General features: G+C 39.4%; 1 protein-coding gene across 3 annotated transcripts in view; it reads left to right on the forward strand.

The window, feature by feature from the left end:
- The window catches only part of NRP2 (neuropilin 2), a 181,308-nt gene that overhangs the window by 123,050 nt on the left and 31,517 nt on the right, over positions 1 to 26,741 (forward strand). For all 3 annotated transcript variants that reach the window (XM_040357294.1, XM_040357293.1, XM_040357292.1), the window contains exons 12-15: positions 654 to 794; positions 7,108 to 7,373; positions 16,105 to 16,201; positions 19,546 to 19,584. In XM_040357294.1, the coding sequence (XP_040213228.1) occupies positions 654 to 794; positions 7,108 to 7,373; positions 16,105 to 16,201; positions 19,546 to 19,584 (543 nt within the window). The remainder of the gene's footprint in view (positions 1 to 653; positions 795 to 7,107; positions 7,374 to 16,104; positions 16,202 to 19,545; positions 19,585 to 26,741) is intronic.

Raw genomic sequence — 26,741 nt, forward strand, 5'->3', positions numbered from 1 at the left:
CCCTACTTCTGTACACTTTTAACAGACAACTAGAAGAGAAGAGCAAACTAGCATCCTGACTACTAGCAGATTGATTTTCATTCATTCAGATTGGAGCAGCAGGGCAGTAAAGTGGAATGTGTTACTATATACAAGAAAGCATTACTGACAACCTGCAACATGATCTGTCATTGACTTGTGTGCCATCCATAGTAGCTATGTAGAAATAAAGACCTGAATACAGTATTTATTTCAAGTCTTATTCTAATTCTGTTACATTGACTAATACCCTATTATCCAAGCAGCATTAAGAAATTCCATATTTGTAAGTGGGGTTATGTATGCATGAAGAAATGAGCAAGTAGCTCTGTCTATAAGTAGATCCTTTCGTATTTTCCAAGAAGGCATTATTGTATGGAGTCTTGTATGGAAGATTCAGTCTGATTATGTGTGCCCCAAGGCTCTCTGTCTTTGTTTTGTTGGTGGGATTAGGTGGGCTTCAGTCTATCAAAATGAATGTCAGATTTAAGACATGTGAGCCAACTAAAAGGATCCCAGAAGGCAAGGATTTCATACACCACACAGCTTTAGCAATTTAGCAGTGGATAATAAAGAAAAAAAGGGATATAATAGCATCATTAAAACCTGTCTACTTGTGTTTTCTTACCTTGTAGATTGCCAGGTCCCATCGGGATTTCATTGCAATTTTGACCATTCAGAAGATGTGTGCAGCTGGACGCATGATATTGAAGCTGATTTTACGTGGTCTTTCCATCCTAATAGTCCATGGATGGGGCATTCAAGCTCCGTTCCTGGTAAGTAAAAAAAAATCATTATATTGACATGTAACAGGTCATTCTGAGACTAGGAAAAATCCAACATGTGTGTACATTCAACTTACTCTGCAGACGCCAAAATCTCAAAACAGTTTATACCTCTTTAGCACAAGCTTCTAGAGTACACAATATTTTTTCATGGCCTAAACGATGATAATTAATTTTAACGTAATACTATTCACAAGTGTCCCTTATGGATTTGTCACAGGGATATACTTATCGGCATAATCCATAGAATGCCTTAATGATGGTACTATAGCAACCAAACTTTTGAATGTTTATATGTAGTGTTATCTATATAAGGAAATACATACTGTTTCTTTCCTGCCTTGTACCTACAGAGTAAAACTCTCAAGAGCAACGTCTGAAAATACAAATGAGTAATGATATTACATTTAAAACGACAAAACTTCAGTCTGATCCACTAGGACAGTGATGTTGAACCTTGGCACCCCAGGTGTTTTGGAACTACATTTTCCATTATGCTCATGCACTCTGCAGTGTAGCTGAGCATCATGGGAAATGTAGTTTCCAAACATCTGGGGTGCCAAGGTTCGCCATCACTGCACTAGGACACAATACATTGTGTAATGATACTGCAAAGCATCTATATTTTCTTAAATTTCATATAAAAGATAAGCAGTCTTATTCAACAAGCAGTGCTCACTTAACTTTAGTTACCTACAGCCATCAATCAGAATTCACACTATCTAAATCAGACCAGGACAAGATTAATTCTGATTTGTTGCTATAGCCATCAATCAGAATTCATACTGTTCAAGTCACACCAGGACAAGATTTATTCTCATTTGTTTCTATGACAATCAGTCAGAATTCATGCTGTTCACACAGTATGACAAGATGTATTCTGATTTGTTACTTTGGGATACTGGGGTAAAAAAAACAAATAGAAACTAAAGGGTCTGCTGTCCAAAGGGGAAAACAAATATAAACTAAAGGGTCTTCTGTCCAAAAGTAATATTTTATTAAAAGATATATCTGGAAGCCTGAGACTTAAAGTGGATGTAAACTCAATTCATGAAATTTGAGCTGGGCACATATATCTGCAGTATTTTGTTATCTCGCTTCAATGAGTTAAGTCTCGTAGCTCTCTCCTGAACTGTTCCTCTGTTATCAGCCTGACAACTACTGACAAATTCTCAAGCACTTTAGGCAAAAGCAGCCTGAATCTTCAGTCAGGGGAGGTTTCTAAAATAGATTAGCAGGGAGCAGGTCCTATTACAAAACACCTCTGAGAGTCTCTGCCTATGATGAGAGGGGGTGTGTGTTTTTCCTCCAATCAGCAATGTTGGCTATCTTAGCTGTATGCCCAGACATCACACTCTGTGTTAACCAGGAAGAGAACATTTCATAACATGATCTCATTTTTCTAAACAGTATATGAATGTGAAGACAGCAGATATACATGTAGGGAGATTTGGTTCATCCCTGTGTATCATCTGAGGCTGTTCACTTCACTGGGTGTATGGGAGGTTTACATACAATTTAAGTATTGAGATCTCTGCCTTTTTTTGTCTCTGCTCTCGCCCACCCTGGCATGCTCCTTCTTCTCTTAATACGTCCTTATCATAAAATAAATAATAGATCCAACAAAGACAGCAGGATACATTTGAAATGGACATGACCGGTATGTAGATCTATGAATTTAAAAGCAGGGATCTGACCCCACTGCCGGAGTCCCTGAGAAGTAGAAGAAACTCTGAAGCCTCGTACACACGACCGAGAAACTCGACAGAATCCATCAAGAAACTTGGTGGGAGAGCTTTTTTGCAGAGGAAAACGGTCGTGTGTACGTTTTTCATCGAGGAAACTGTCGAGGAACTCGACGAGGAAAAAAGAGAACAAGTTCTCTTTTTCCTCGACGGGAGTCTCAATTTCCTCGTCGGGCTGGTTTTCAACGAGAAACACGTTTGTATGTATGCTCAGAATGAAGTATGAGACGGGAGCGCACCTTCGGTAAAAGTAGTGTTTGTAATGGAGATAGCACATTTGTCACGCTGTAACAGACTGAAAAGTGCAAATCGTCTCCTACCAAACTTTTACTTAACACGCAGTAACATGAGATTAGCAAAAGCAGCCCCAAAGGGTTGTGCCAGTGGAATCGAACTTCCCCTGCCATTGTATGTGTTGTCTATCACCGCGTTTGAGAACAAGGAGATTTGGTCTTGACCGTGTTTACGCAAAGCAAGCTTGTCAACTCTCCTGTGTCAACCAAAAACTAAAATATTAATTTTTGTTGAAAAAACAAAAAACCTCTGCTTGTCATTAATATAAACTTCAAGATCAGTAGCAGACTTATTTGCACATGCTTCCTATGTGCTAAGTGGGAGGGAGAGTTTGCCTACCATAGCAGGTCCAATGCTGTAAGAAAATCACACAATCAGGCTTTTTTCACATCGGAATTCCGACGAAATTCCATTGGAGTAAAATAGAACATGTTCTATATCTAAACTCCGATGGAATTCCTCGAAATATCCGATGAAAAAACTCAGATGGGGCTACACACGATCGGAATATCCGATGGAAAAAGTCAGTCTGACTTTTTCCATCGGAAATTCCCATTGTGTGTACAAAGCATAAGAGGACATGCCCAACTCCCAATGGCCTACTAAGTAGTAAAGTAAGAAGGACAAGAAACAAGTCAGTAGCAGTAGTTCCCTTATTTCCGACAAGTTGCTTTTAAGTGATGTTTTCCACAACATACAAAATAGATCATAGAAGCCTTTAAATGATACAGGAACTCGGAAACACTGGCACTTCAGTAAATAAAAAAAAAAGCTCATGTGTTTGAAGGAATACACAGAAAAATACTGTTTTATATTCCTAGGCATGTTAGGTGTCTTTTGAAGTATTCCACCAGTGCTAAAGGGGTCAGCAATCCATTTTGGAAAAGGCCCCTGTGCAGCGAATAGGTGCTCACAGCAACAGAAAGAACACTTACCAACAGTCTCTATAGAAATCACTGCCTGCCCATCTCCATCAGCCTAATAATGTTTAATTAATATAATGAGCCTTCTGCATGAAGGGAAGAGCCTATTTTTATAACCTATGCAGCATTTTGCTTTTCATTTCCTCTCCCCAGAGATAATATAATTGCCTGTTATTTTGTTAACCTTTTATGTGCCATATACTATGCAGCTGTTTAATAGAAGAGCCCACAGGTAAACCCGGTGATAATATGAAAGGCTGGTAACTTTTATTTCCATTTATAATAGTTATATGCAAACTGCCAGTGCTGCCTTTATTTAAAATATAAGAATGAGCAGCAGAAGAGTTGGGAAACCTATATATATATAGTCTTCCCAACTCTATAGTTTTATGTATACTATATAAATATATATGTCAGTTAGTAGAAAGTTATAAAATGTGAGATGCCAGAAGGCTCCAGGGTAAATTATATACACATGACATTGCCTGCAGGCAGAACTGCAAGAGTCCAGTGAATACGTTTGTCAACGCCATGGAAATATCAAGTGTTATGCTGTTAGCTGCATAATCTCCTGTGCATAATGCATCCAGAGCTGTTAGATGCCGACACTTATTAAGTTTGACTAATGAAATCATTGCTCTATTGTTTATTTTAGGGAATAACATAGCCCTAGCTGCAGAATTTATGGTTATTCTGTGAAAAACTACCACATGGTTTTGTGCCAAGTCAGCCTCCTATCAGAATAATAAATCTTAACTATATTTTTCTGTGGTTTAACTGTGGGTTTATCATTCTGTGCAATGACCAATAGCTTTGCCTGACTTAAAGAGGACCAAACACTGTTTTATGCATCTCTGTTTCATTTGTTAAACGCAGGCTGCATACATTTTACACATTTATGTGGTTTTGAGTGTCAGCGCTGCCCAAAGGGCTACCCATATATCGAATAGTTTAGCAATTGGGACTGAAACATAGCATAGCGTTCATGTGGACGCCACTAAAGGAAATCTGTGATTTGGTCGTACAAGAAAAAGTAAAATGTTCACCTAATTTTGGGCCCTTTAACTGTTGTATTTACTTCACTGCCACTTTGTCCACACATGGAAGCAATAAAAAGTAGTCGTGTGTGAGCCCCAAATCTCAACATTTAGGCTGAGAACTCTCCCCCCACCACCATATGAGAGCACTTGATGTCTGAGTGGCCAATTGTTAACCACCGGTGCAATCATGTCAGAGGAACAGGAGTAAAGTCTCGTACACATGACCCGTTTTCCCAGCAGGAAAACTGCCAGGAGAGCTTTTGGCCGGGAAAACCCAGACGTGTGTATGCTTTCTATTTTCCCATCGGGATTCCCGGCGTTTTTTTTCCTGTCCAGATCTACTACTTACCAATGGGAAATACTACGAGGCAGTGCCGATGGAGCATACACAAGGCCGGGATTCCCGGCCAGCGATCCATGGCAGTTTTCCTGCAGGGTTCTCGGGTTTCCCCTCGGTTTTCTCTGCAGACTTTTTACCGCCGAGAAAACCGAGCTTGTATACAGGGCTTCAGTCACATGCCCCTCCATATCTCAATGTACAAGGTATATCATTTTGCTTCCCCAGGTAAAATGGTTGCTTTGGAAGGTAAATATATACAGCTCTGGGGGCTGCAATAAAATGCAACAGGGGTGGCAAAGCACAGGTTCACATTAAAATGCATACAGTTTTGTGAGGTAACACAACTGCCATTTGCTGGTATGCAGTAAACGCAAAAAACAGTGCTGTGCATGTAGACATAAATGTAAGAATCTCAGAAAACACTAATTTAATTTAAAATTGTATTTTTAATATGAATAAAGAATATCTAAAAGCTACACAAGATGAGTAATTGTAAATCCAAGGCAATGAAAGAGTTACAGTGTTGAGGTCCTCTGGAAAGTTAATTTCTCGTCAGGCTTTGTAGGTTTTTTTTTTTTTTGCACCCTGCACCCATGACAGTAACATTGAGTGTAGGCTATCCCAGAACAGAAAGCGCTCAGTGTTTTTAACTGCTCACAGAAGCTGCTCTCATGCATCAAAACTGTGCCTGGAAAGAAAGATTTGTCACAGTCCCTGGTAATGCTTTTCATGCTTGGGGACCAAGAATTCCTACAGCGGTCACATCTGACAGCGAAGGACAGAAGGGGTATCTGTATTCTTCTACAGCTTGTGCTGACACTGAGAACTTGTGACTTCGGGGTGGATAAGGCACACCTTCTTTTTAGTTCCAGAAAACTGTTTTGAAGTTCTTGAAAAAGCCATAAGTTACAGTTCCGAGCTTGAAAAACTAACTAGCAGCTGGTCTGGCATTTCTGAATCTATTTAAACCCCTAGGAATATTTTGCATGAAAATGTTATATATATATATATATATATATATATATATATATATATATAAACATGTATATATACATGTGTTCTCTACACTAAAGCACCATTTTATACAATTAACACTCCCCATGTACCAATTTTGGCAAAAATAAGCAGTGTGTATGCTAATCTAACAACTCTACCTAACAACAAAAACAAGCCTGTAACACTTACTGCAACCATCCCCACCCCTACCACTATCATTCCCACACCTTAAACTTGACCAATTTCCTTACATTTAACACCCAACCCTACAACTTAACCTAACCCATAGAGTGAACCCTTTACTTACTAAGTTTTGAAAGGATAAGCATGGCTGCCCTGGAGCAGCAATAAAAAGTAATAATCATAAAAAAAGAAAAAAATGTCAGCAATGTCAACTCAATAATTTTTTCGTAATGTGGAAAAATAAAGGTAATAGCTGTCCAATCCAGATTATATCAGAGAGATCAATAAAAGTAGAATTTATGTTAATCAGCCTATTTTGACTCATACCAGCAGAGTTGCAATGATGCAGGTTTGTAATTCCGATTAGATCAAAATCCTATGATTAATTGTTCTGGATCATGCATTGTGGTCTGTTTCCTTTCATTTATGTTTGTGTTGAGCAGATGTGGTTTTTGTTTTGTTTTTTACTTACCATTATCTAAGATTGAGCTCAGGGGAACTAAAGTACTGGGGATAATTTATTAAAACTACAGCAACATTCCCACACTAAAACAACAGTACCCACTTTTGATTTCTTGATTTCTTCTTAATTTACCTTTTGTATTGCATAATTTTATAGTAGGTTTTGCATGTAAATGCTTAAGTAGCCTTCAAATGTATCGATAAACAATCATAATAATATACTAGTAAGTAAATCTGGCACTCTAATTAAATTTGATTCATTATGTGTTGGAAGTAAAGCTAATGAAAAAAAAACTGCTTTTTTTAAATTGTTTATTTCAGTGAGCAGTAAAAACTATTTACGTCTGCCCAGCAGCGGAAGAAGAGAGGGACAACATGCACGTTTAATAAGCCCCAAAATGCACCAGCCCAGGTGTGTCCTCTGCTTGGTTTTTCGCTATCGTGCTTCAGGAACTAGTGGTGGAATGTTGCAGGTGCTAAGAAGATCTAGCCAAGAGAATAAGTTACTGTGGAAAATTAGAGAAGAGTCGGGAGGTGAATGGAAAGACGGCCACATCCTCTTGCAAAGCGATGAGGGAGATTACCAGGTATGCAAAACTGTAGCCCATGCTAGATGATCTATTTTATGCAGAAATTGTGAATACAGAAATATTCTTCATTGGATATAAAAAAATAGAGCCCTCTCTCAAAGCTAATAATTGACTCCAGTATATACTACTCAACAGTATGTATCAGTCAACAATGCAAGCAAGAACATAGAATAATATATATATATATATATATATATATATATATATATATATATATATATATATATTGCAGCCTACCAATCCTTCAATGTGGTGGCTGTATTCTTTTTTTTTTTTCATTTGGTTATCCCACCAGTAACGCTATCCCTGTCTTAGGCCCCATACACACGGGAGGATTTATCCGCGGATATGGTCCAGCGGACCGTTTCCGCGGATAAATCCTCTCGAGGATTTCAGCAGATTTTAATGCGATGGAGTGTACTCACCATCGCATTGAAATCCACGCCGAAATCCTCTGGCGATGATGTGTCGCGGCGTCGCCGCGATTATGACGCGGCGACGTGCGCGACGCTGTCATATAAGGAATTCCACGCATGCGTCGAATCATTACGACGCATGCGGGGGATCCCTTCGGACGGATGGATCCGGTGAGTCTATACAGACCAGCGGATCCATCCGTTGGGATGGATTCCAGCAGATGGATATGTTCTGCATGTCAGCAAATATTCGATCTGCTGGAATCCATCCCAGGGGAGATATATCCGCGGAAAAAGATCCGCTGGCATGTACACACCATAGAATCTATCCGCTGAAACCCATTTGCTGGGATTTATCTGCGGATGGATTCTATGGTGTGTACGGGGCCTTAGGGTGTTTCCACTCTACTGGAGAAGCAACGGAGACTTCTGTGTATGGCAGCATTTCAACTTGAGGATGGAGTAGTGTAAAGTCAGCCATACATGGATCAATATTCATCTGGTTCAGTAGGCACCAGCCAAATTTTGATCCTTGTATGGGCAGGGTGGTTGTACAGAAGTCGATCTACTAATCAACTTCTGTACAACTACTCTGTTGGATAATTTACACTTGATCAGGGCTGCCGGCTATAGCTGATCAGTGTATTCGGACTGCAGAGAAGTCTCCCAGCTGTCTGAATCCAAAGGCACAGCAGGAAGATTCCTCCATCCACCTTGAATGTGTAAATAGGGAATTGAGTCATTCTAATTGGTTAGCTATATAAAATTTCGTTTTTTGGGCTTAAAGTGTTACTAAACCCAGGGCCCTGCATTTACTATATCTGGTCTCCCACAGTACACAGAGCATGGACATGCAATTCTTTTAGTAAATATAAACTGCTAAATACCTTTTCTCATCAGCAGTATATAGAAGTCTTATGACTTCTTAAAAGTTAAAGCTTGTAGGAGGAGTTTTAATTCTACTGTCCTTTGAGGCTGCAAGACCCCTGTCCAGAGAGTGCTGATTGGCCATGTGCCGATCACATGCACCCTCCAAAGAAAAAAAAGACTCTCTAGCAATACACACCAAACTGAGTATGTGCAGCGTGCCCACATGGCTCTGTTCTCTCAGGAGATAGATTGTGTAAGAAGGGGAGGATCATTGAAGACAGGATCAAACAGCACTTTTTAAAAGCAAGGAGGATCAACCCCTTAAGTTCCACAGTGAGTATGAAGCATGCTTTACTGCATATACAGACTGATTTCATTTTTGTGGGTTTAGTAACACTTTAATGCCACTTAAAGGTGAGAATCTTCTTTCAGGTGATGCCCTTTAATGGTTATGTAAATATTTTCACCTTATGCGCTTCCTTTACACCCTGTTAGCAGTGATTTGATTGGCATCACAGCAAGATTTCCGTAGTGCCATGAATAGGCAAAATAGCACTTGGCAAAAAGACACCTGAAGATCTATTTTAGTCAATCCCCAACATTCCTGGGTTGGCATAACAGGCCATAATATTAGTGGATCAGGGAAACCGATTTCTTTATCTTGATAAACTGAATGAGTATCATCTACTTGACACATTATAACAGAATTAAGAAGGCAATTGGATCAAGGTGTTTCCGCTATTAAAACATTTTCTTTACTTGTAGCTAACAAAACACAGTTCTACCCTCTGGAGAGACTTTATCACGACTTCTTCTGTTTCATATTGTAGAAAGAATATTTAATATGATAATTGTATACATTGTACATATTTGTACTTTCAAAATATATTTTTTCCATGTGTGGAGTTTAGAGCTCTATTTAAAAATAGCCCCTTCCTGACATAATATTAATTAATGTGCATTTTTTAAATCAGCCTCATGCTAAATTTAACTTTGTTTAAATAGCTACATGATCTTTTTAATCCACAGTGAGTATGAGCATTGTTGAGTTGTTACAGGCTTAAAACAATGAAGGGACAGTACTTTTTCCAGATGAATTTGATTTCCATCTTACTGTTGCTTAATTGGGACCTGCTGTACCTAACTGGCTGTTGTACGCAATACTAGATGTCTCCAGTAGGAGGAGCTGCAGATGAAATCAATACTCCTGGCAATGATAGTTGCAGAAGAGACAGGAATCCATGTATGTTTCTACAAAGTAAAAACACAATCTCATGGGAATTTCTGTGTTTTCATCCTAAAAGTATTCCAGACAGCCTTATCTTTCCTTTGTGTATTTCATCATTATGAAATATACATCAAAATGCTGAAATACAGTTACAAATACATCACAACTGAATTGCAGGCAAATGAAAACCAACAAATAAAAACCTAAGTTTGAAGAAATAAAAGAACCTTTCCAAATAAACTATATTATTTGTTTTAAAAAAAGTCAAAATCCTATACTTCTGGTGGGCGAAGCCAAGTGCTTTGTGCTTTGGCTTACCCCCTCATAAAACCTCTGCCCAGTTATTGATGCAAGGAGTTTGGGCGGTTACATGCTATGTTGGGAGGACTGTTGTTGAATGTAGTTCTGATTAGACTCTATCTGTAAGTAGTCCAAAAAGTTGCACTTACTTTACAAGCTGGAATAGTTTTTTGTTTAAACTCACAGATTAAATTTGGAGCTGCTACACTAGATCACGTGGCCAAACTTTTAATTATAGCACTCATATACTAGACCACACTTTAAATGATTAATTATTAATTTCAACACATTTTTCTACTATTGTCCAGTACTAACAAGATGTGAATTTTAGGGGTAAAAAGATCAAAGCTAATCCTGTAATAATAGAGGGTTAGGATTGAGTGCATACAAATATGGGATCGTTGGTCATGTTACACCTGGCACTCAGTGTTAATTTCATCAACAAAATGCTTTCGTCAAAGTTTTCGCTACCGGGATTTTTACAAATGTGACGAAAACTAAACGAAAAGTATAGCAAATTTTTGTCGACTGACGATAACTATGACGAAAATCAAATCCTTTTTCGTTCGTTAACGAAAATTGCAAGGAGGGACTGCCTGCTTCTGCTCCCAGCAAGCAAGCAAGCGTCTGTGTGCATCGCAACTGCCAGACGACACTGTCCCACTCCCGAGTCCCGACTCACGAGACGACTGCCAGCCAAGCGCCTACGTCCAGAGCAGAGAGAATAGCAGAGTTTGTTCCAACCTTAATATCATAAATATTAACACGATATAAGATTTTTTACTCAAGGAGTATATAATGAGTTTGTATATTCTAGAGCTATGCTTAAATAATGCACTACAATTTAACCTAACACAGATTTTAGTTGACTAAAATGGTTTTATTCAACTAAAATGTACTGGAGATTTTAGTTGACTAAAATACGATGACTAAAATGGGACTAAAACTAAAATGGCATTAAAGTCAATGACTAAAGCCCTGTACACACGGCCGGTTTTCCCCTCAGAAAAAAAAAAAACATTGGTTTCCCCGATGGGATTCCTGCCAAGCTTGTCTTCCATACAGACTGTCATACAAAATCCATCCGGTCCAAAGCGCGGTGACATACAACACGTACGACGGCACTATAAAGGGGAAGTTCCATTCCAATGGCGCCACCCTTTGGGCTGCTTTTGCTGATCTCGTGTTATCGCGTGTTAGTAAAAGTTTGGTGAGAGACGATTCGCGCTTAATAATAATTTGCAGCGTGAGGAATGTGCTATCTCCATTACGAACGCTAGCGCTCTCATCTCATACTTGATTCTGAGCATGCACGTTTTTTTACCCTCGGAAAAGCATACACACGACCGGTTTTCTCGACGGGAAAAAGTCAGACGGGAATCCCAATGGGAAAATAGAGAGCAGGTTCTCTATTTTTTTCGGCAGTTTTCCTGTCGGGAAAACTGCCATGAAGCATACACAGGACCGGTTTTACCGGCCAAACGCTCTCATGGCAGCTTTCCTGCTGGGAAAACCGGTCGTGTGTACGAGAATTCAAACTAAAACACTTGCAGAAGACTAAAATGGGACTAAAACTAAAATGCCACTGCTGCAGAGCCCTACCCAAGTAGACCGTAAAATAGTAGGAAAATCTGCCAGCTTTTAATTATTGTATTTCTCATTGAGTTGGAGGGAAGGGGAATCCAATCAGATGCAGTCACTGTTTGGATATTCAAACAACCATGGGTGCCAAAACTGTCTGAATATAATAGTTGGCAAGAGAGATTCCTCCATCAATGCTGTTTAACATGGATGGAGGAATCTGTTTTCTCTCATTCAGCGCACAGATTGACCGAGAAAAATCCAGTTGCGTATAACTAGTCTAAATTTCCCCAACAGGGACACAGACTGCAGAAAAATAAACTAAGAGAAAAAATGGGCTAAAGTTGAGTTTTAGAAATAAGTGATAAGCTCATACGCATTTTTCTTCTTTAGCCTTTCCATAAACGGCAAAGGTTGAACATAATGCACCTACTTACCGATGTTAGTGCTGTGGGTGGGCACTTATGAAAAAAAATGCACTATCAAGTTACTGTATACTGATAGCTTTAGTCTAAGCTTGACTTCCAAGCCTTTTCACAAAGGAAAACAAAAACAGAATTCATTTTTGCTGCCTCTCTTTTCCCAGCTGTGCCTCTGAACACCATAATTATTAGTCTATGCCTTACCTGGATAATGCAAGCTATTCTTGATTACAGTGAGCCCTAAATTAGTCTCAGGCCCCATTAGACAGTTTTTAAAATCTGTGATACCTTACAGTGTGCATATATATATCATCAGGTTAATAAATTGTCAACAGACTGCAGGAGAGAATCCAACTTCCAAGAGATTTGAATTAAAGGGACAGTTCTGGCAGATATGCAATAAGAGATTTGTATTAAGAGGATTTATAGTGTTTATTTTAATATTACAGGAGAATCTGGATGGCTCCCATCGGAGACTTCAGTTAAGCAGAGTTGTTTTCATTCTGTTTCTCGTGTTGTTATAGCAACTAAATGGTACGCTGCTTGTTATTCAGAAAGCACTGATCTATAGCAGTATTTGGGTCTTTGTGGATGGCATTAGGCGTTTGATGTATTCGGCAGAATTTTGAAGTCTTGTCTTGCTACGAAAAAAAAAATATTCTTCACTCCCTGTAGTTTAGACATGCAGGTATCAGCTCTATGTTTCAACTGTGATTGTAATCAGATAGAAATGAAACATCAGCCCAAGCAGTCAGAGTAAATGGAATAAAGACAGCCTTTGAAAGGTACATGTGTTATACCCAATATGTCATAGGAGCTGCAGTTTTTTTTTTTTTTTTGGTTACACAAAGCTTCTACTACATGTAGTAACCTTTTTTTCTAAAGATAATGCTTACCCTCTTGTCAACCAGTTAAACAGTGATTGTCTCTCTTGCCTGATTGCTAAATATATATATATATATATATATATTCATAATACCTGGTTCTCAGGGAAGAGGACTAATGATGCCTACATGTGTACTTGCTTTGACACATGGCTATATTAAATCTTTAGAGTAATAATCCAATTATTACTTTTCAATAACATTTCCATATTTATTTGAAATTTACACCAGCAAGCTGAAGACCCAAATTGTCTTCACATTTTCTTGAGTGCATGCTTATACTTAACATTCCTAGCAGGCGATAATTTTCCATAGTGATATGGCAGAACCAGAGGAAAACCCAATAGTTTAAACATAAGAAGGATTCATTTGATAGTTTTACCACTCCCGTAGTGATTTCTGAAAGGTTTGTCAGTATTTATCTAAGCCCATCTATGTTTATATCTATTAAGATACCCAGAAATATTATAGCTCTGAGGTCATAAGTCCTTCTTTGAATCCAATGAGGACACAATCTGTATTGAACTTGTATAAACTCGCTACAATTTTGTGGTGCTTGGTCAGTGGTTTAGCCGGTCACGATTATATATGAAACTTGAAGTTTATCTAAACTTCGAAATACAGTAGTTATTTTATTTTTTTGTACCCAAACATGCTTGTTTTTTTCATCTTGTTAGGGAGATTTCCCTTTACTTCCTGTATTGGCGATATAGCAGGAAGTGAGAGCCAATCTCTCCTAATTATGGGAAGTCTTCACTTAGATAGTTGTCACCAGAAGAGGTATCCTCAAGGTATCCCCTATTCTTGTTCCAGAGACAACAGTAAAATGTTGGATTTCCCATTAGTCTTCTCTAGGTGACAATGTTCACCAGGACATATAGAAAGGGTGAAACTTCCCAGCAGCGAGATAGGAATAAAGACTTCACAGAGGTCTTAACCTTTCCACACTTTTGGTTTTAGCTATACATTAAGTAAAAGCAATCCAAGATGAAAAAAAAAATATCTTTATTATGTTGGTAACATTAGTGGAGAAAATAATAGCTACCGGCTACAGACAGGTGGAAATCTTGACATGGTTTGATGTGTAAATTAAAAAAGACTTAAAAAGAAGATGGAAGGCTTTGAGATTAAACATACAGGATATATGATATTTACTGTATATTTCGATGTATAATTTTACATGTGTGGTTGTGCAGCTGATCAAAAATCAGAGCAGTTTATAAATAGTGCAGAAACGCAGATGATGTAATTGGGTGATAATAAGGTGGGAAAATCTGACATGGATTGCTCTTGAAGTGGCACATGAACGGATCCATTGGCAACAAGCAAAATCTAGGTGCTAATCACTTGTCAAATGTTGTAGGAGTCATTAGACTGTACTTATGAAGCGCCTTCTATCAAAGAAAATGTTTGTGTTTTTCACACATCTTCATATTCTTTCTTCTTTATGTGAGTGACATTGTATCTCTCTATCTGTACATCCATGTTATGCCCCGTACACACGATCCAAATATCGTACGACAGATTGTACGACTTTTTTCGCTTAATAGTCGCAAGTAGAAATTTAATAAGGTTATTAAAGTCACGAAAATTCTCGTACGACAGGAAAAAAAATTGAAAGTGATGTCATGTGTTGTAATGTATTTGTATTGTATTTTCGGAGGACAACTGTACTGACTAAACGAAAATCGTACGATCTGGTACCGTAGGAAAACATTTTTTGTGCATGTCCGATAAAATAATATCGCCATGATCGTCTCTCAAAAGCTCTGTACTAACGATCCGATTATTGTACGATTCTTCCTCGGACGACATTATTTGGATCGTGTGTACGGGCATAACTCACGCTCATGTATACATGCTTATGTCCTATTGCCAATATGCTTTTCTCTATATCACATTGACAATGTATTCAGTTCACTTACATCTCCAGCCTATGGCAACAAAGTCGGAATGTCCTTTTGTGAAAACCATTCTGGAAAGAAATCCATAAACAGCCATTTTGGCATTTAATTAAATTGTACTCCTGTTTTATGGCAGTCACTGTTTTAGAAAAGGCCACAGTTCAGAACTGATGCAAATTCTTGCAAATGGCTATTGAAAGGCTAAGCTGCTATTTTTCTTGTGCTGTTCCCTTTTAATGACAGACATGATTGCATTGATTATTGAGGAGATAAGCAACTGTATTAATCAGCAGTCAGTGAGGAAGTGCCTTGCTGCTAGAAAAGAAATTGCATTTTAAATTCTAATTGTTTAGTTCTTAACCAGAGGAACCCATAGCTGATGTTTAACAGACCTCTTTGTGCTTTTCTTGGTCACCTATAGCAGCAAGGATGCATTCAGCCCATTCTGAGAAATTAATTTAAAATACAAATTATATGGCTAGTGTAGTAACTGTAGAATTGTATGTAACACAATATTCAACACACTAACCCCAGGCCAAGTTGTATTGGGCAGAGGGGAGAATAGCTATAGCTAGTCTATCTACATCAGTATTCCCTAGGCTAAAGTAAATCCAATGCTGATTATTTGATGATTTTCAAAGACAGAAAAAAATATGAAAAGTCTTTAGTTATATAAAATAATTTGTGAACATTACATTTCATAAAGTTGTTGTAGTGTTATAGTTTAGAGATGCATCCTATAATTGTTTGTTAATAATGTGGATGCAGATTATGCAAATACATTAGGTCAGAAAGGGCAGTCATCCGCTGGTAGACTGATAAACTATCCAGTATTTGCTAGGGATGTGACCTCTTAAGGCCTTAGTAGTGATAACTAAGTAGTATACGGATTAAGAAACAATTGATGTGTTTACAGGCATGAAAGTGTATAAAAAAATCTAAGCACTCAGTGCTCCTAATAATTGTTCCTTTCTCCACAAAGAAAAGAATAGGGCTGAAAATCACAGAGGTTTTAGGAAATATCTCAAAGTTTTAGGTGCTTGGCTTTTGAAGGTTATTCTTTTTAGTATTTTGCTTTTGTAGAGTAATATTGACCAGTCAATTCCTTAATCTTTCTTTGCAGGTTGTCATTGAGGGGATTGTTGGACGGGGCCAATCAGGAGAGATCGCTGTGGATGACATTCGAATAGCTAATGACATCCCCCCGGAAGACTGTATGGGTAAGGCATGATCAGACATTTTTTTGTTTGCTAAGTTTCCTGTCAAACAAGTTTGTGCATAAAGATGAAAGTTCAACATACCCGTATTTATCGGCGTATAACACGAACAGGCGTATAACACGCACCCTAACTTTAAGAGGGAAGTTTCAGGGAAAAATCTTTCCACAGCCCCCTGCGTATACCAGGCAGGCACAGTTTACCCTCTATTTTCAGGGTAAAAAAGTGAGTGTTATACGCCAATAAATACAGTACCGTATTTGCCGGTGTATAAGACGACTGGGCATATAAGACGACCCCCTAATTTTCCAGCTAAAATGTTGGTTTTGGGATATACTCACTGTATAAGACGACCCCTCACTGTGCCATCATACATGCCTCACTGTGCCATCTATACATGCCTCACTGTGCCATCTATACATGCCTCACTGTGCCATCTGTAACATGCCTCACTGTGCCATCTGTAACATGCCTAGACGATCTCCCTACCTCCTCCTGTTTGCAGAGATGTCAGACGGCGGCCATCCATTATTCAAAAGCTGTGCCTCCTCAGGCTGCTCCGTGATAGGCGGAACAGTAATTTTCCCAGCAGAGCCTCTGTTCAGTGTTCCACCTATCGCGGATGTCCTCTCGTTCCAAGGCCGAGGCTGAGGATGAGAAGGCATCCATGATAGGCTGAACACTAAACAGAGGCTCTGCTGGGAAAATGAGTGTTCCGCCTATCACGGAACAGTCAGAGGAGGAGGCGCGCTTTTTTAATAATGGATGGCCGACGTCTGACACAGGTACCCGGCGTATAAGACGACCCCCGACTTTTGGGGCAAGATTTTACATGCAAAAAGTCATCTTATACGCCGGAAAATACACTAAAATTTCACTTTTGGTTGGACAAATGCTTTAAGTTAGGTGCTAAGTTTTTCTTAGTTGTTTTATGAAGTTATTCAGATAGGATTTAGAATTTCTGAACCAGAAATTTAAATTCATTGTTACAGCGGTGATAATTTATATGTGATATTTCCACATACTCTATCATTCTGCAAACCAAGAAAACAATGAAGTAATATGTTGCAGAGCCAGGAAAAATATACATATTTTCTACATAGAGATATCCATTGCTCTCGGGATAGGCAATAAGTGGCTGACTGATCACTTTGGGATATGTAGTTCAGATGCTGATGACAAAATATTCTTGCTTTAATTAATGATAGTCATAGGAGCCATGAGAATATAATTGTTCTGTTCCTCTCCAGTATTACATATCAACAGCAGGGATGTTGTTCCTGGTGCTCTGAGCAGAATAGACCAAACACCTAATCAATAAGCAAGTCTTGCACTCATGCCCGGCATCGACATTGCATATTAAATCAAATGTAATGAATCCTGTGGGAGATACGTACTTGTATCTGGAATTAACATAGCAATGTGGTTTACAACATTGCCTGTACCCAATATGAAGAACAAAACATCATTTCAATATTAAAACAGTAAACTTGAGGAATGTCAGAAATGTCTTTAAACTTTAGCAGGTCTTAAAGGTAAAACCTCTGACCTTGCTCTGTTGGAAGGGGCCATTGTTTGACCTTGGTAATATATGAACTGTAAAGCACTTGATACTAGTACACAACCCCTGCCCAGATACTAGTACACACACTCTGCCGTAATACTAGTACACACCCCATGCCCTGATACTATTACACCCCCATGCCTTGATAATGGTAAGCACTCCCTGCCTTGACACTAGTTCACACTCTGTATCCTGATAGTAGTACACCCTACCCTAAAACTAATACACAATCTCTACATTGATTGTAGTACTTACTCTCTGCATTGATACTAGTATACACCCCTTGCATTAATACTAGTACACACCCCTTTCCTTAATACTAGTACAGACCCTCTTCCTTAAAGCGATTGTAAAGTCTCATTTTTTTTTTATAACATTAATAAACATGTCATACTTACCTATCTTGTGTAGTGGTTTTGCACAGAACAGCCCTGATCCTTCTTTTCTCAGGTCCCTCTTTGGCTCTCCTGGGCCCTCCCTCCTGTCGAATGCCCCACAGCAAACAGCTTGCTATGGGGGCACCTAAGCCAAGCTGCAGATCCGTGTGTTCATTCAGACGCAGAGCTCTGGTTCAGCCCCGCCCCCTTCTCTCTCTCCAGATTGGCTAACTGACTTTGAGTGACAATGGCGCCACTGCTGTGTCTCAGCCAATCATGAGGGAGAGTCATGGACAGCCGAGGCACTTATGGACATTGCTAAATAGAGATGGGGCTCAGGTAAGTTTTAGAGGGTGCTGGGGTGGGTGCTGCACACAGAAGACTTTTTATCCTAATGCATCGAATGCATTCGGATAAAAAAAATCTGAATTTACAACCCCTTTAATGCTTGTACACAACTCCTGCCTTGTTACTAGTATATACCCCTGCCTTAATACTAGCACACACACCCTATCCTAAACCTTAATACTAGTCAACACCCCGTTTCCTGATACTAGAGAATATTCCCTGCCTTGATACTTGTTCACAACCTCTGATATTAATATACATCCCTTCGTTGATAATAGTAAATACCCCCTGCTCTGATACTTTTGCACACCCCTTGCCCTGATATTAATATAATACACTTCTTGCACTGACACTACCCCCCCCCCCCCAACCCCAGCCTTGATATTAGTGCACACCCTTTGCGGATGGATTATGGTTGCTTCCAGTGGAGGTTAAAGGACTTTACTGAGCCATGCCAGAAGAGACATGATTGGTTCCCTTTAAAACAGTTGTTGCATCTAAACCTGAATTTTGTATATTCAAAAGAAGATCTGTGATCACAGCATACACTTCATTATATAACATCAGCATTGTAATAGCAATACATACAGTCGTTTCTGACAATCCAATATAAGTTTACTTGAAAAGTCTCCTTTCGTGTTCTGCCTCTCTGCTGGCCATCCTTTTCCACAATTTCCTCTGCAGCTTCTTCTGTGCTGTTTACCTTCAATTTCTAAGGACTACATATCCCATGGTACCTGGCTTCCTGTGAGCAGTGATTTCCTGTACTAAATCCTCCTCCTGAAACTTCTCCTCTCAGCAACTCTGTAATTCAGAAGGCAGGCTCTGTGAAATGTGTGCCACAGCAGTGTCTACTCACAGAGCATAGTGAATACGTGTCACACAATTCAAGGAAGTAAATGTGTGATATTCCTCACAAAATAAGTTTATCATTCAAATTATTAGGAGTAGGCTAGAAATAATTACAATAGAATACAATAAGGAAATTAATATATAAATTTACATTTTGACCATAGATACGCTTTAACATATTATATATTCCTGTTTTTTTGTTATAGAACCAATCACTGCTTTTCCCGAACCAACAGTATATCCTGGTAAGTAATATAAAAAGATGTATTACGTTTGGCTTATTGATTGCACATTTGTTTTAAATGTACACATTGGGAAAATATACTTCAGCAGACATGGCCCTATTCATAGTAAGTAAAGACTTGATTAATGTCAGGTGCCCATATATGAGACTTGTTTGGTTAAGAAATACAAACACCGACCGCCTGCTTAAATTGCAAGTTACCTGGTCCTTATCCTGACCCACTTTATGTTTATGTACATGCTTGTCTCCGGGTCTGTGAGTTGTAGTATTGAAGCAAGGAGATCAGCCTAACATGCAGTCAGCTAGCCTTTACAGAAGAAGAGGTCAACGATGACAGGTTTTCTTTAAAGCTGAGCTCCATGCAAGTTTTTTTTCTGCATAACTACATTGGTCCAGCTTGGACTGATGTAAGTATACATATTCCACACCTGTCTGATCCCTGTGGAAGCCAACAATCACTGTAGTAGTCGGCACTACAGTCATCCTCTCTGTCTTCTGGATCCCATGCCAAGCTTCTTCCCTGCTGCATTGTAACCACATGAGGTTGCTCACTCAGCATGGGCACCAATCAGAGAATGCCTTTCATTTTTTCAGAGAATGCAAAACATTTTCTGATTGGGCAAGGTAGAGATCACCCCACCTCTTCACCTTGCGCAATCAGAGAATGCATTACATTCATTAAGAAAAATGTGACATATTCTCTGAATAGCACTCATGTCAAGCAAGCAACCTCCTGTGGCTACTATGCAGTAGAGTAGCTACCCAGCATCAGACTTGGAAGACAGCGGGGATCACTTTAGTAGTGGCAGCTAGTACAGCTATTCTCTGATTCCACAGGCACCAGCCAGGTATGGAATATTTATACTTATATTGGTCCAAGCTGGACCAATGGAACTATGCAAATAAATAAATAAAAGCATACCTGGAGTTTAAGTGTAAATGTATTCACATAAGAATGGTCCGGTGATTTTAACTAGTATTTATAATTAAAAAAATATTTTAAAGCTGTTTTTACTAAAAAAAAATGATAAAAAAGAAAGCAGCGCCCAGTATCCAAAGAAATGTGACTTTTAAAATATGGTTCCTAGACCTTTATTCAAAATAAGCAACATGTACATCAAGCCAACACTTTTCGGAGGAATAGACTCCTTCTTCAGGGCTGTTTTTGCATACCATTTGGTGGGAACAATTCCCATGAGTGGTTATGTTGGATCAAGGTTTCTGAATGGCAGAATGCTGTCTTTAGTTGTGTATGCAGAAATCCTTACTAAAGAATTTGGGAGTCATAACTGAACAAATAGTGTGTATATTCACTTAAATTATTCAGTCATTTAAAAAAATAAACTCGTGTTCCTTTGGAATTTCCTATCACGTGCAAATGCATTTCAAATTGTTTGATAATTAGGGTGAATATTCACACATTTTTTTGAGAATAGAATGCAACTCCTTTAAAATAAGCCCAAATACGCACTCTGCATTAGGTTTAAAGGATACGTTCGCCTTTGGGAACAGGTTACAATTTTAGGGTTATGTAACATGTTCCCTGTGCTGCAGCCGCCACCCACTGACCACCTACCCTGTGGCAGCAGTATGGGGAGAGGTTCCCCGTACTAGCTGTCACTTTCTAAAAGAAGCTCCACCCACATAGCCATGGCATTCATTTACACAGAGCTCTGTGTATGAATGAACTACAAGTCCTGACAGCCTTAGCGGACATTGGCTTGTAGTTCTCAATGAACTACAACGGTGCTGTGAAGCGCTGTGGGTAGTTCATTGAGTTTTCCTGCAAGGGAGTTTCGGCTTGCCTGTACAGGATGTAGAGGTAAACCCATACACTGGCAGTGTGCAGGAGACCTGCATGGCAACAGTAATCTCCTGATCTCCTAATTCTTTGCAGGCTCCTAAAACAAAAAATAATAAACAGGCAATAATTACCTGTAAAAATATGTGCATTTATTATTTTTTGTACGAAGGTGAACTTATTCTTTAAGGAGAAAGGTCTATATAGCTATACGGAAGAGCTATTTTATGAATATAAACAACTTAAAGGGGTTGTAAAGGTTCCAGTTTTTTCACCTTAATGCATCCTATGTATTAGGGTGAAAAAACATCTGACGATTACCGCCCCCCAGCCCCCCATTTAGCTTATCTGAGCCCTGGAAAGTCCTGCGTCGTGAACGCACTGGATCTTTGCCCGGGGTTCTCGGCTCTTCAATGGATAGATTGATAGCAGCGCAGCCATTGGCTCACGCTGCGGTTAATCAAATTCAAATGATGCGTGCCGAGTCCTGCACTCGGCGGCTATGGACGCCGAATGCAGGACTCAGGAGCGCGCCCGCAAGGCAACCCCCTTGGGAGAGAACTTCCCAGAGGGGGTTATCTGAAGCAAGGAGGAGCCAAGAGAGCCGTCGGAGGACCCCAGTTTGGGGCCACTGTGCAAAACGAGCTGCACAGTGGAGGTAAGTATGACATGTTTGTTATTTAAAATAAATATAAATAAAACCTTTAATATCACTTTAAGTTGAGAAAACATGGATCGAAGTTTGTCCGGTTCAGCAGAGACCACCAGAAATTAGATCCATGTATGGGCACTGTGGTTGTACAGAAGTTGATATACCAATCAGATTTTCTGTGCTCAATCAGCTTTGTATAGCCTGCAATGCTGATCAGTGTATTCTGACAGCAGGGAAGTTTCCCAGTTGTCAGAATACAGTGACACAGCAGAGGGTATTCTCCCATCCACCTTAAATGTGTTGATGAGGGAATAGGGTCAGTTTTCTATTCAGCCCAGTGGTTGAACCAAAATAACTGACTTATCTATGGACTCCTTTAGGCTAACAATTTATAATTAGTGCCAAAGTTACAATAACTTACTGGGCAAAAAATTGTTACACTTATGCCCTGTACACACAATCAGAATTTCCGATGGAAAAAGTCTGGTGGACTTTTTCCATCGGATTTTCCAATCGTATGTAGCCCCATCAGAGTTTTTTCATTGAAAATTCCGATGAATTCCATCAGAGTTTAGATATAGAACATGTTCTATTTTTTTCCAATGAAATTCCGATGTGATTTGACCGGGCAAAAGCCTGATCGTGTGTACGCGGCATTAGTGATGTAATGGAGCCAATTGCTTACAATCGCCTATTTTAATACATATTAACATATATTTTTTAATCATTATAGGCTGTTCAGTCACATATTTCCCATCTTTTTTTATAAATCTTTAAAAACATTTCTGGCTTGAGCTAAGGACACTTGGAAATGATAAAACCTATTAGCAGTACTGTAGACAAAGAATTATCATATTTGCCCATGTAGCCCTCATTATCTTCCCTTTGTCATTTGCATTGGATAACACGAGCATAAATATTGTCTACTGGAGACACAAGGGATTCGTGACCGCAGCTGACCCAAGAGCTGTATGTTAGTAAAAGCTAAATTATCAATACAGTCTAATGTAGCTGGTTTTTATCATCCAGTTGATTTTTTGGTTGCATCCTTATCTCAGCAATAATAACAATACAATAGATGACCTAACTGTTGTAAACCTTCCATTAAAGGCAGAGATGAAAACAGAGATTTTAAATTGTTATTGTCATCCACAATATTAGAGTGCGCCATGCTTCAGAGCAATAGATTTTATGGAGCCCGTGTCTGTGAAATTGGATCCATGTTTTAGGGGATAGTGTGTGGATAACTTCATGTTGTGTTGTCGAATATAGCTTTGTGTCTTTTAGTCTAATAACATTCTCCTTGTTATTAACATTGGGAAACACAATCCTAATGTGTCTCCCATTATGGCAGTACTTGCTGTGCATTCAACATTAAATCTAGAGGAAAAAAAGAGAAATGTGGCTGACATTTGCCTTTGTAATACAATAGCCAGGTGCAAGACTCCTGAGCAGACCTGAATCAGATACAATACATAATCCTATAATGATAATAATCTGCACCTAATTATAAAGTGCCTATTTACATAGCATATTTAGTTATGGGACATGTAATAAAACAGGGTTTTTATGTGGTGAGCTTGAATCAAAAACAGATTTTATTTTATTAGTAATCCTTAAGCCATTGTATCCTGACAGCAGGATTCGTATTTCAGTAAATTACCAACATACCAGCTGATAAAGTTTAACTAATAAATCCATATTTTCTATAGCAGTATTTCTTGAGCTTGTTAAATGTGACCTGTCTACTAAGCTCCTTTGCTGCATATTCATTTTTTTTTTCTAACTGACCTCTGCGTTAAAGCTGAACAGCAAAATATGCAGCTGAAATACATATATGAGGGCTGTTTACACACCAAAGGTTTTGTATATCTGTGTTTTAGCAATTAGCGGACTTCCAGCTGTTGCAAAACTACAAGTCCCATCATTCCTCTGCCTCTGGGTGTCATGCTTATGGCTGTCAGAGTCTTGCTATGCCTCATGGGACTTGCAGTTCTGCAACAGCTGGAGGTCCACTATTTGCATATCCCTGGACTCTATCCAGTCCCACGATTTACACAGCTCACCCACACAGCCCAGCTCTGTCTGGAAGGGGAGGGGGACCTGATTTTTCTCTGCTGCAGATTTTTAAACCCTTTGACTGGACAGTGAGACGGCGTACACACGGTCGAACATGTTTCCGCGGACATGTCCAAACGTGTGTACGGCCTAGCGGACAGGGGTTTCCAGCGGACAAAAGTTTCTTAGCAAGCTAAGAAACTTGTCCGCTGGAAACATGTCCGTCGGACATATCCGATGGTTAGTACACCTAATCGGACATGTCCGCTGGTTATGACGTGTAACCAGCGTCCCGAAATCCCGCGCATGCGTCGAATTGATTTGACGCATTCGTGGAAGCATTGCACTTCCGTGTTTGAGAACGTCGGTGTCTTCTACGTCACCGCGTTCTCTGTCCGCGGGGATTTTGGTCTTATGGTGTGTACACACATCAGACCAAAAGCTCCCAGGAGACATGTCCGATGAAAACGGTCTGTGGACCGTTTTCATCGGACATGTCTCCTCGTGTGTACGGGGCCTGAAAGGAGAAGCAGCAGATTGATGAGCTAATTTCTCTGTGACTCTGCTCTCTCCTCGTATCAGCATGCCCATTGCACTTCACCACACCTTTCTGCCTCCTTGTGCTTTTTTCCCCTCCCATTCTCTGAGCTTTTTTGTACAGAATGTATAGTAGACTGTAAGAGGGTCACTCCAAGTTAAATTCAGGTACTTTTAAGTTTACAAAATATTTACATTTAATGCTCTAATACATTTACATTTATTACAAAGCTGCATTTGTGTCTTTTAAATCTGCCTGGAGATCAGCTTTAACCGGTTCCCGAATGGGTAAGTCCTTCCCTTTAGTGGCTGCCAGAGGGCGCACATGGGGCGGGGAATCTGTTGCGCATGGCCGGCGGGCACGAACGCGGCCAGCCACGTGCGATCACGTGCACAAGCGCCAGCACAGGGATTTGTGTGTGTAAACACACAAATCCCTGTTCTGTCAGGGCAGAGAAGAAAGATTGTTTGTTCCTACTAAGTAGGAACAACAATCTGTCTCCTCCCCTAGTAAGTCACATCCCCATACAGTTGGAACACACTGAGGGAACACACATTTAACCCCTTGATTGCCCCCTAGTGTTAACCCCTTCCCTGCTAGTGACATTTACACAGTAATCAGTGCATTTTTATAGCACTGATCGCTGTATAAATGTCAGTGGTCCCCAAAATTTGTCAAAAGTGTCTGATCTGTCTGTCGTAATGTCACAGTACTGCTTAAAATCGCAGATCACCGCCATTGCTAGTAAAAAAAAAATGCCATCAAAATGCCATAAATCTTTCCCATAGTTTGTAGATGCTCTAACTTTTGCAAAAACCAATCAATATACGCGTATTGCAATTTTTTTTTACCAAAAATATGTAGACGAATACATATCAGCCTAAACTGATGAAGAAAATTGTTTATTTTAAAAAATTTGAGCTGTTTATTATAGCAAAGAGTAAAAAATATTGTTTTTTTGTTTTTTTAATTGTCGCTCTTTTTTTGTTTATATCGCAAAAAATAAAACCCACAGAGGTAATCAAATATCACCAAAAGAAAGCTCTATTTGTGGAAAAAAAAGGATGCAAATTTCATTTGGGTACAACATTGCATGACCGCGCAATTGTCAGTTAAATCAACGCAAACGCAAACGCCAAATTATAAAAAGTGCTCTGGTCAGGAAGGGGGTAAAATCTTCCGGGGCTGAAGTGGTTAAAGCATATCTAAACCCCAAAGACAACCATTTTAAATATTGTAGCTTACTGAACCTTGAATGTGGTGGCAGCATTACTTTTCTTTCTTATGCTTATAGGGGGTTGATTTGCTAAAACTAGAGAGTGCAAAATCTAATGAAGCTCTGCATAGGAACCAGATTTTGCACTCTAGTTTAGTAAATTATTTACATCTGGTGATTGGCCAGCAACACACCTCCTGTCTAAGGCAGCATATAGATGGAGCAAATTTCTTTCCTGCAACCACTGATTCTTCCCTTAATGACAACAGTGATGGGGCACAATTCCTTCCACTGACACCAACGATGGGGCACAGTTTCTCTCACTGACGCTTCTCTTGCTGAAAACAGGCAGTAGGTTATTTTATTTACTTACACTAACCACAGAGCCTGATGAAAGCTTGCCAACACCTCATGAGTGATGACATCTTTGCATATGGTACCTTTGTCCTTTCTTCTCACCTACTACATTTAGCATGTTTTACTATACCGTACACTCCACCACTAGATAAATCAGCCAGTTGGCATTTTTTTTTTAATCTTTTTACTTGTTACTTCTGTATTCTGTAATCACTGCCAGAGTTTCTATTGAATCCTGGCCCCCCCACCAGTAATTTAACCTAGGTTTACAAGTTGTTAATGAATTCTATAAATTGTACTTAGTTTTAACTCATTAACCATTTGCCTACCGGCAGGGGCGGACTGACAACTCATGGGGCCCCCGGGCAATACAAGATTATGGGGCCCCTGGGCTTACAGATGGCCACCATGCCAGGAGGCAGTGCAGAGGCGGAGCAGCTAAAATCTCAGGATTTTCCCATCAAAAGCATGTCGGTATCTGACATATCAGGGACAGATGTAAAAAAACACATATTTTTACATACTGTCCCTGGTTT

Source organism: Rana temporaria, chromosome 6 (assembly GCF_905171775.1).
Source record: "Rana temporaria chromosome 6, aRanTem1.1, whole genome shotgun sequence".
In the NCBI taxonomy this organism is placed as follows: domain Eukaryota; kingdom Metazoa; phylum Chordata; class Amphibia; order Anura; family Ranidae; genus Rana; species Rana temporaria.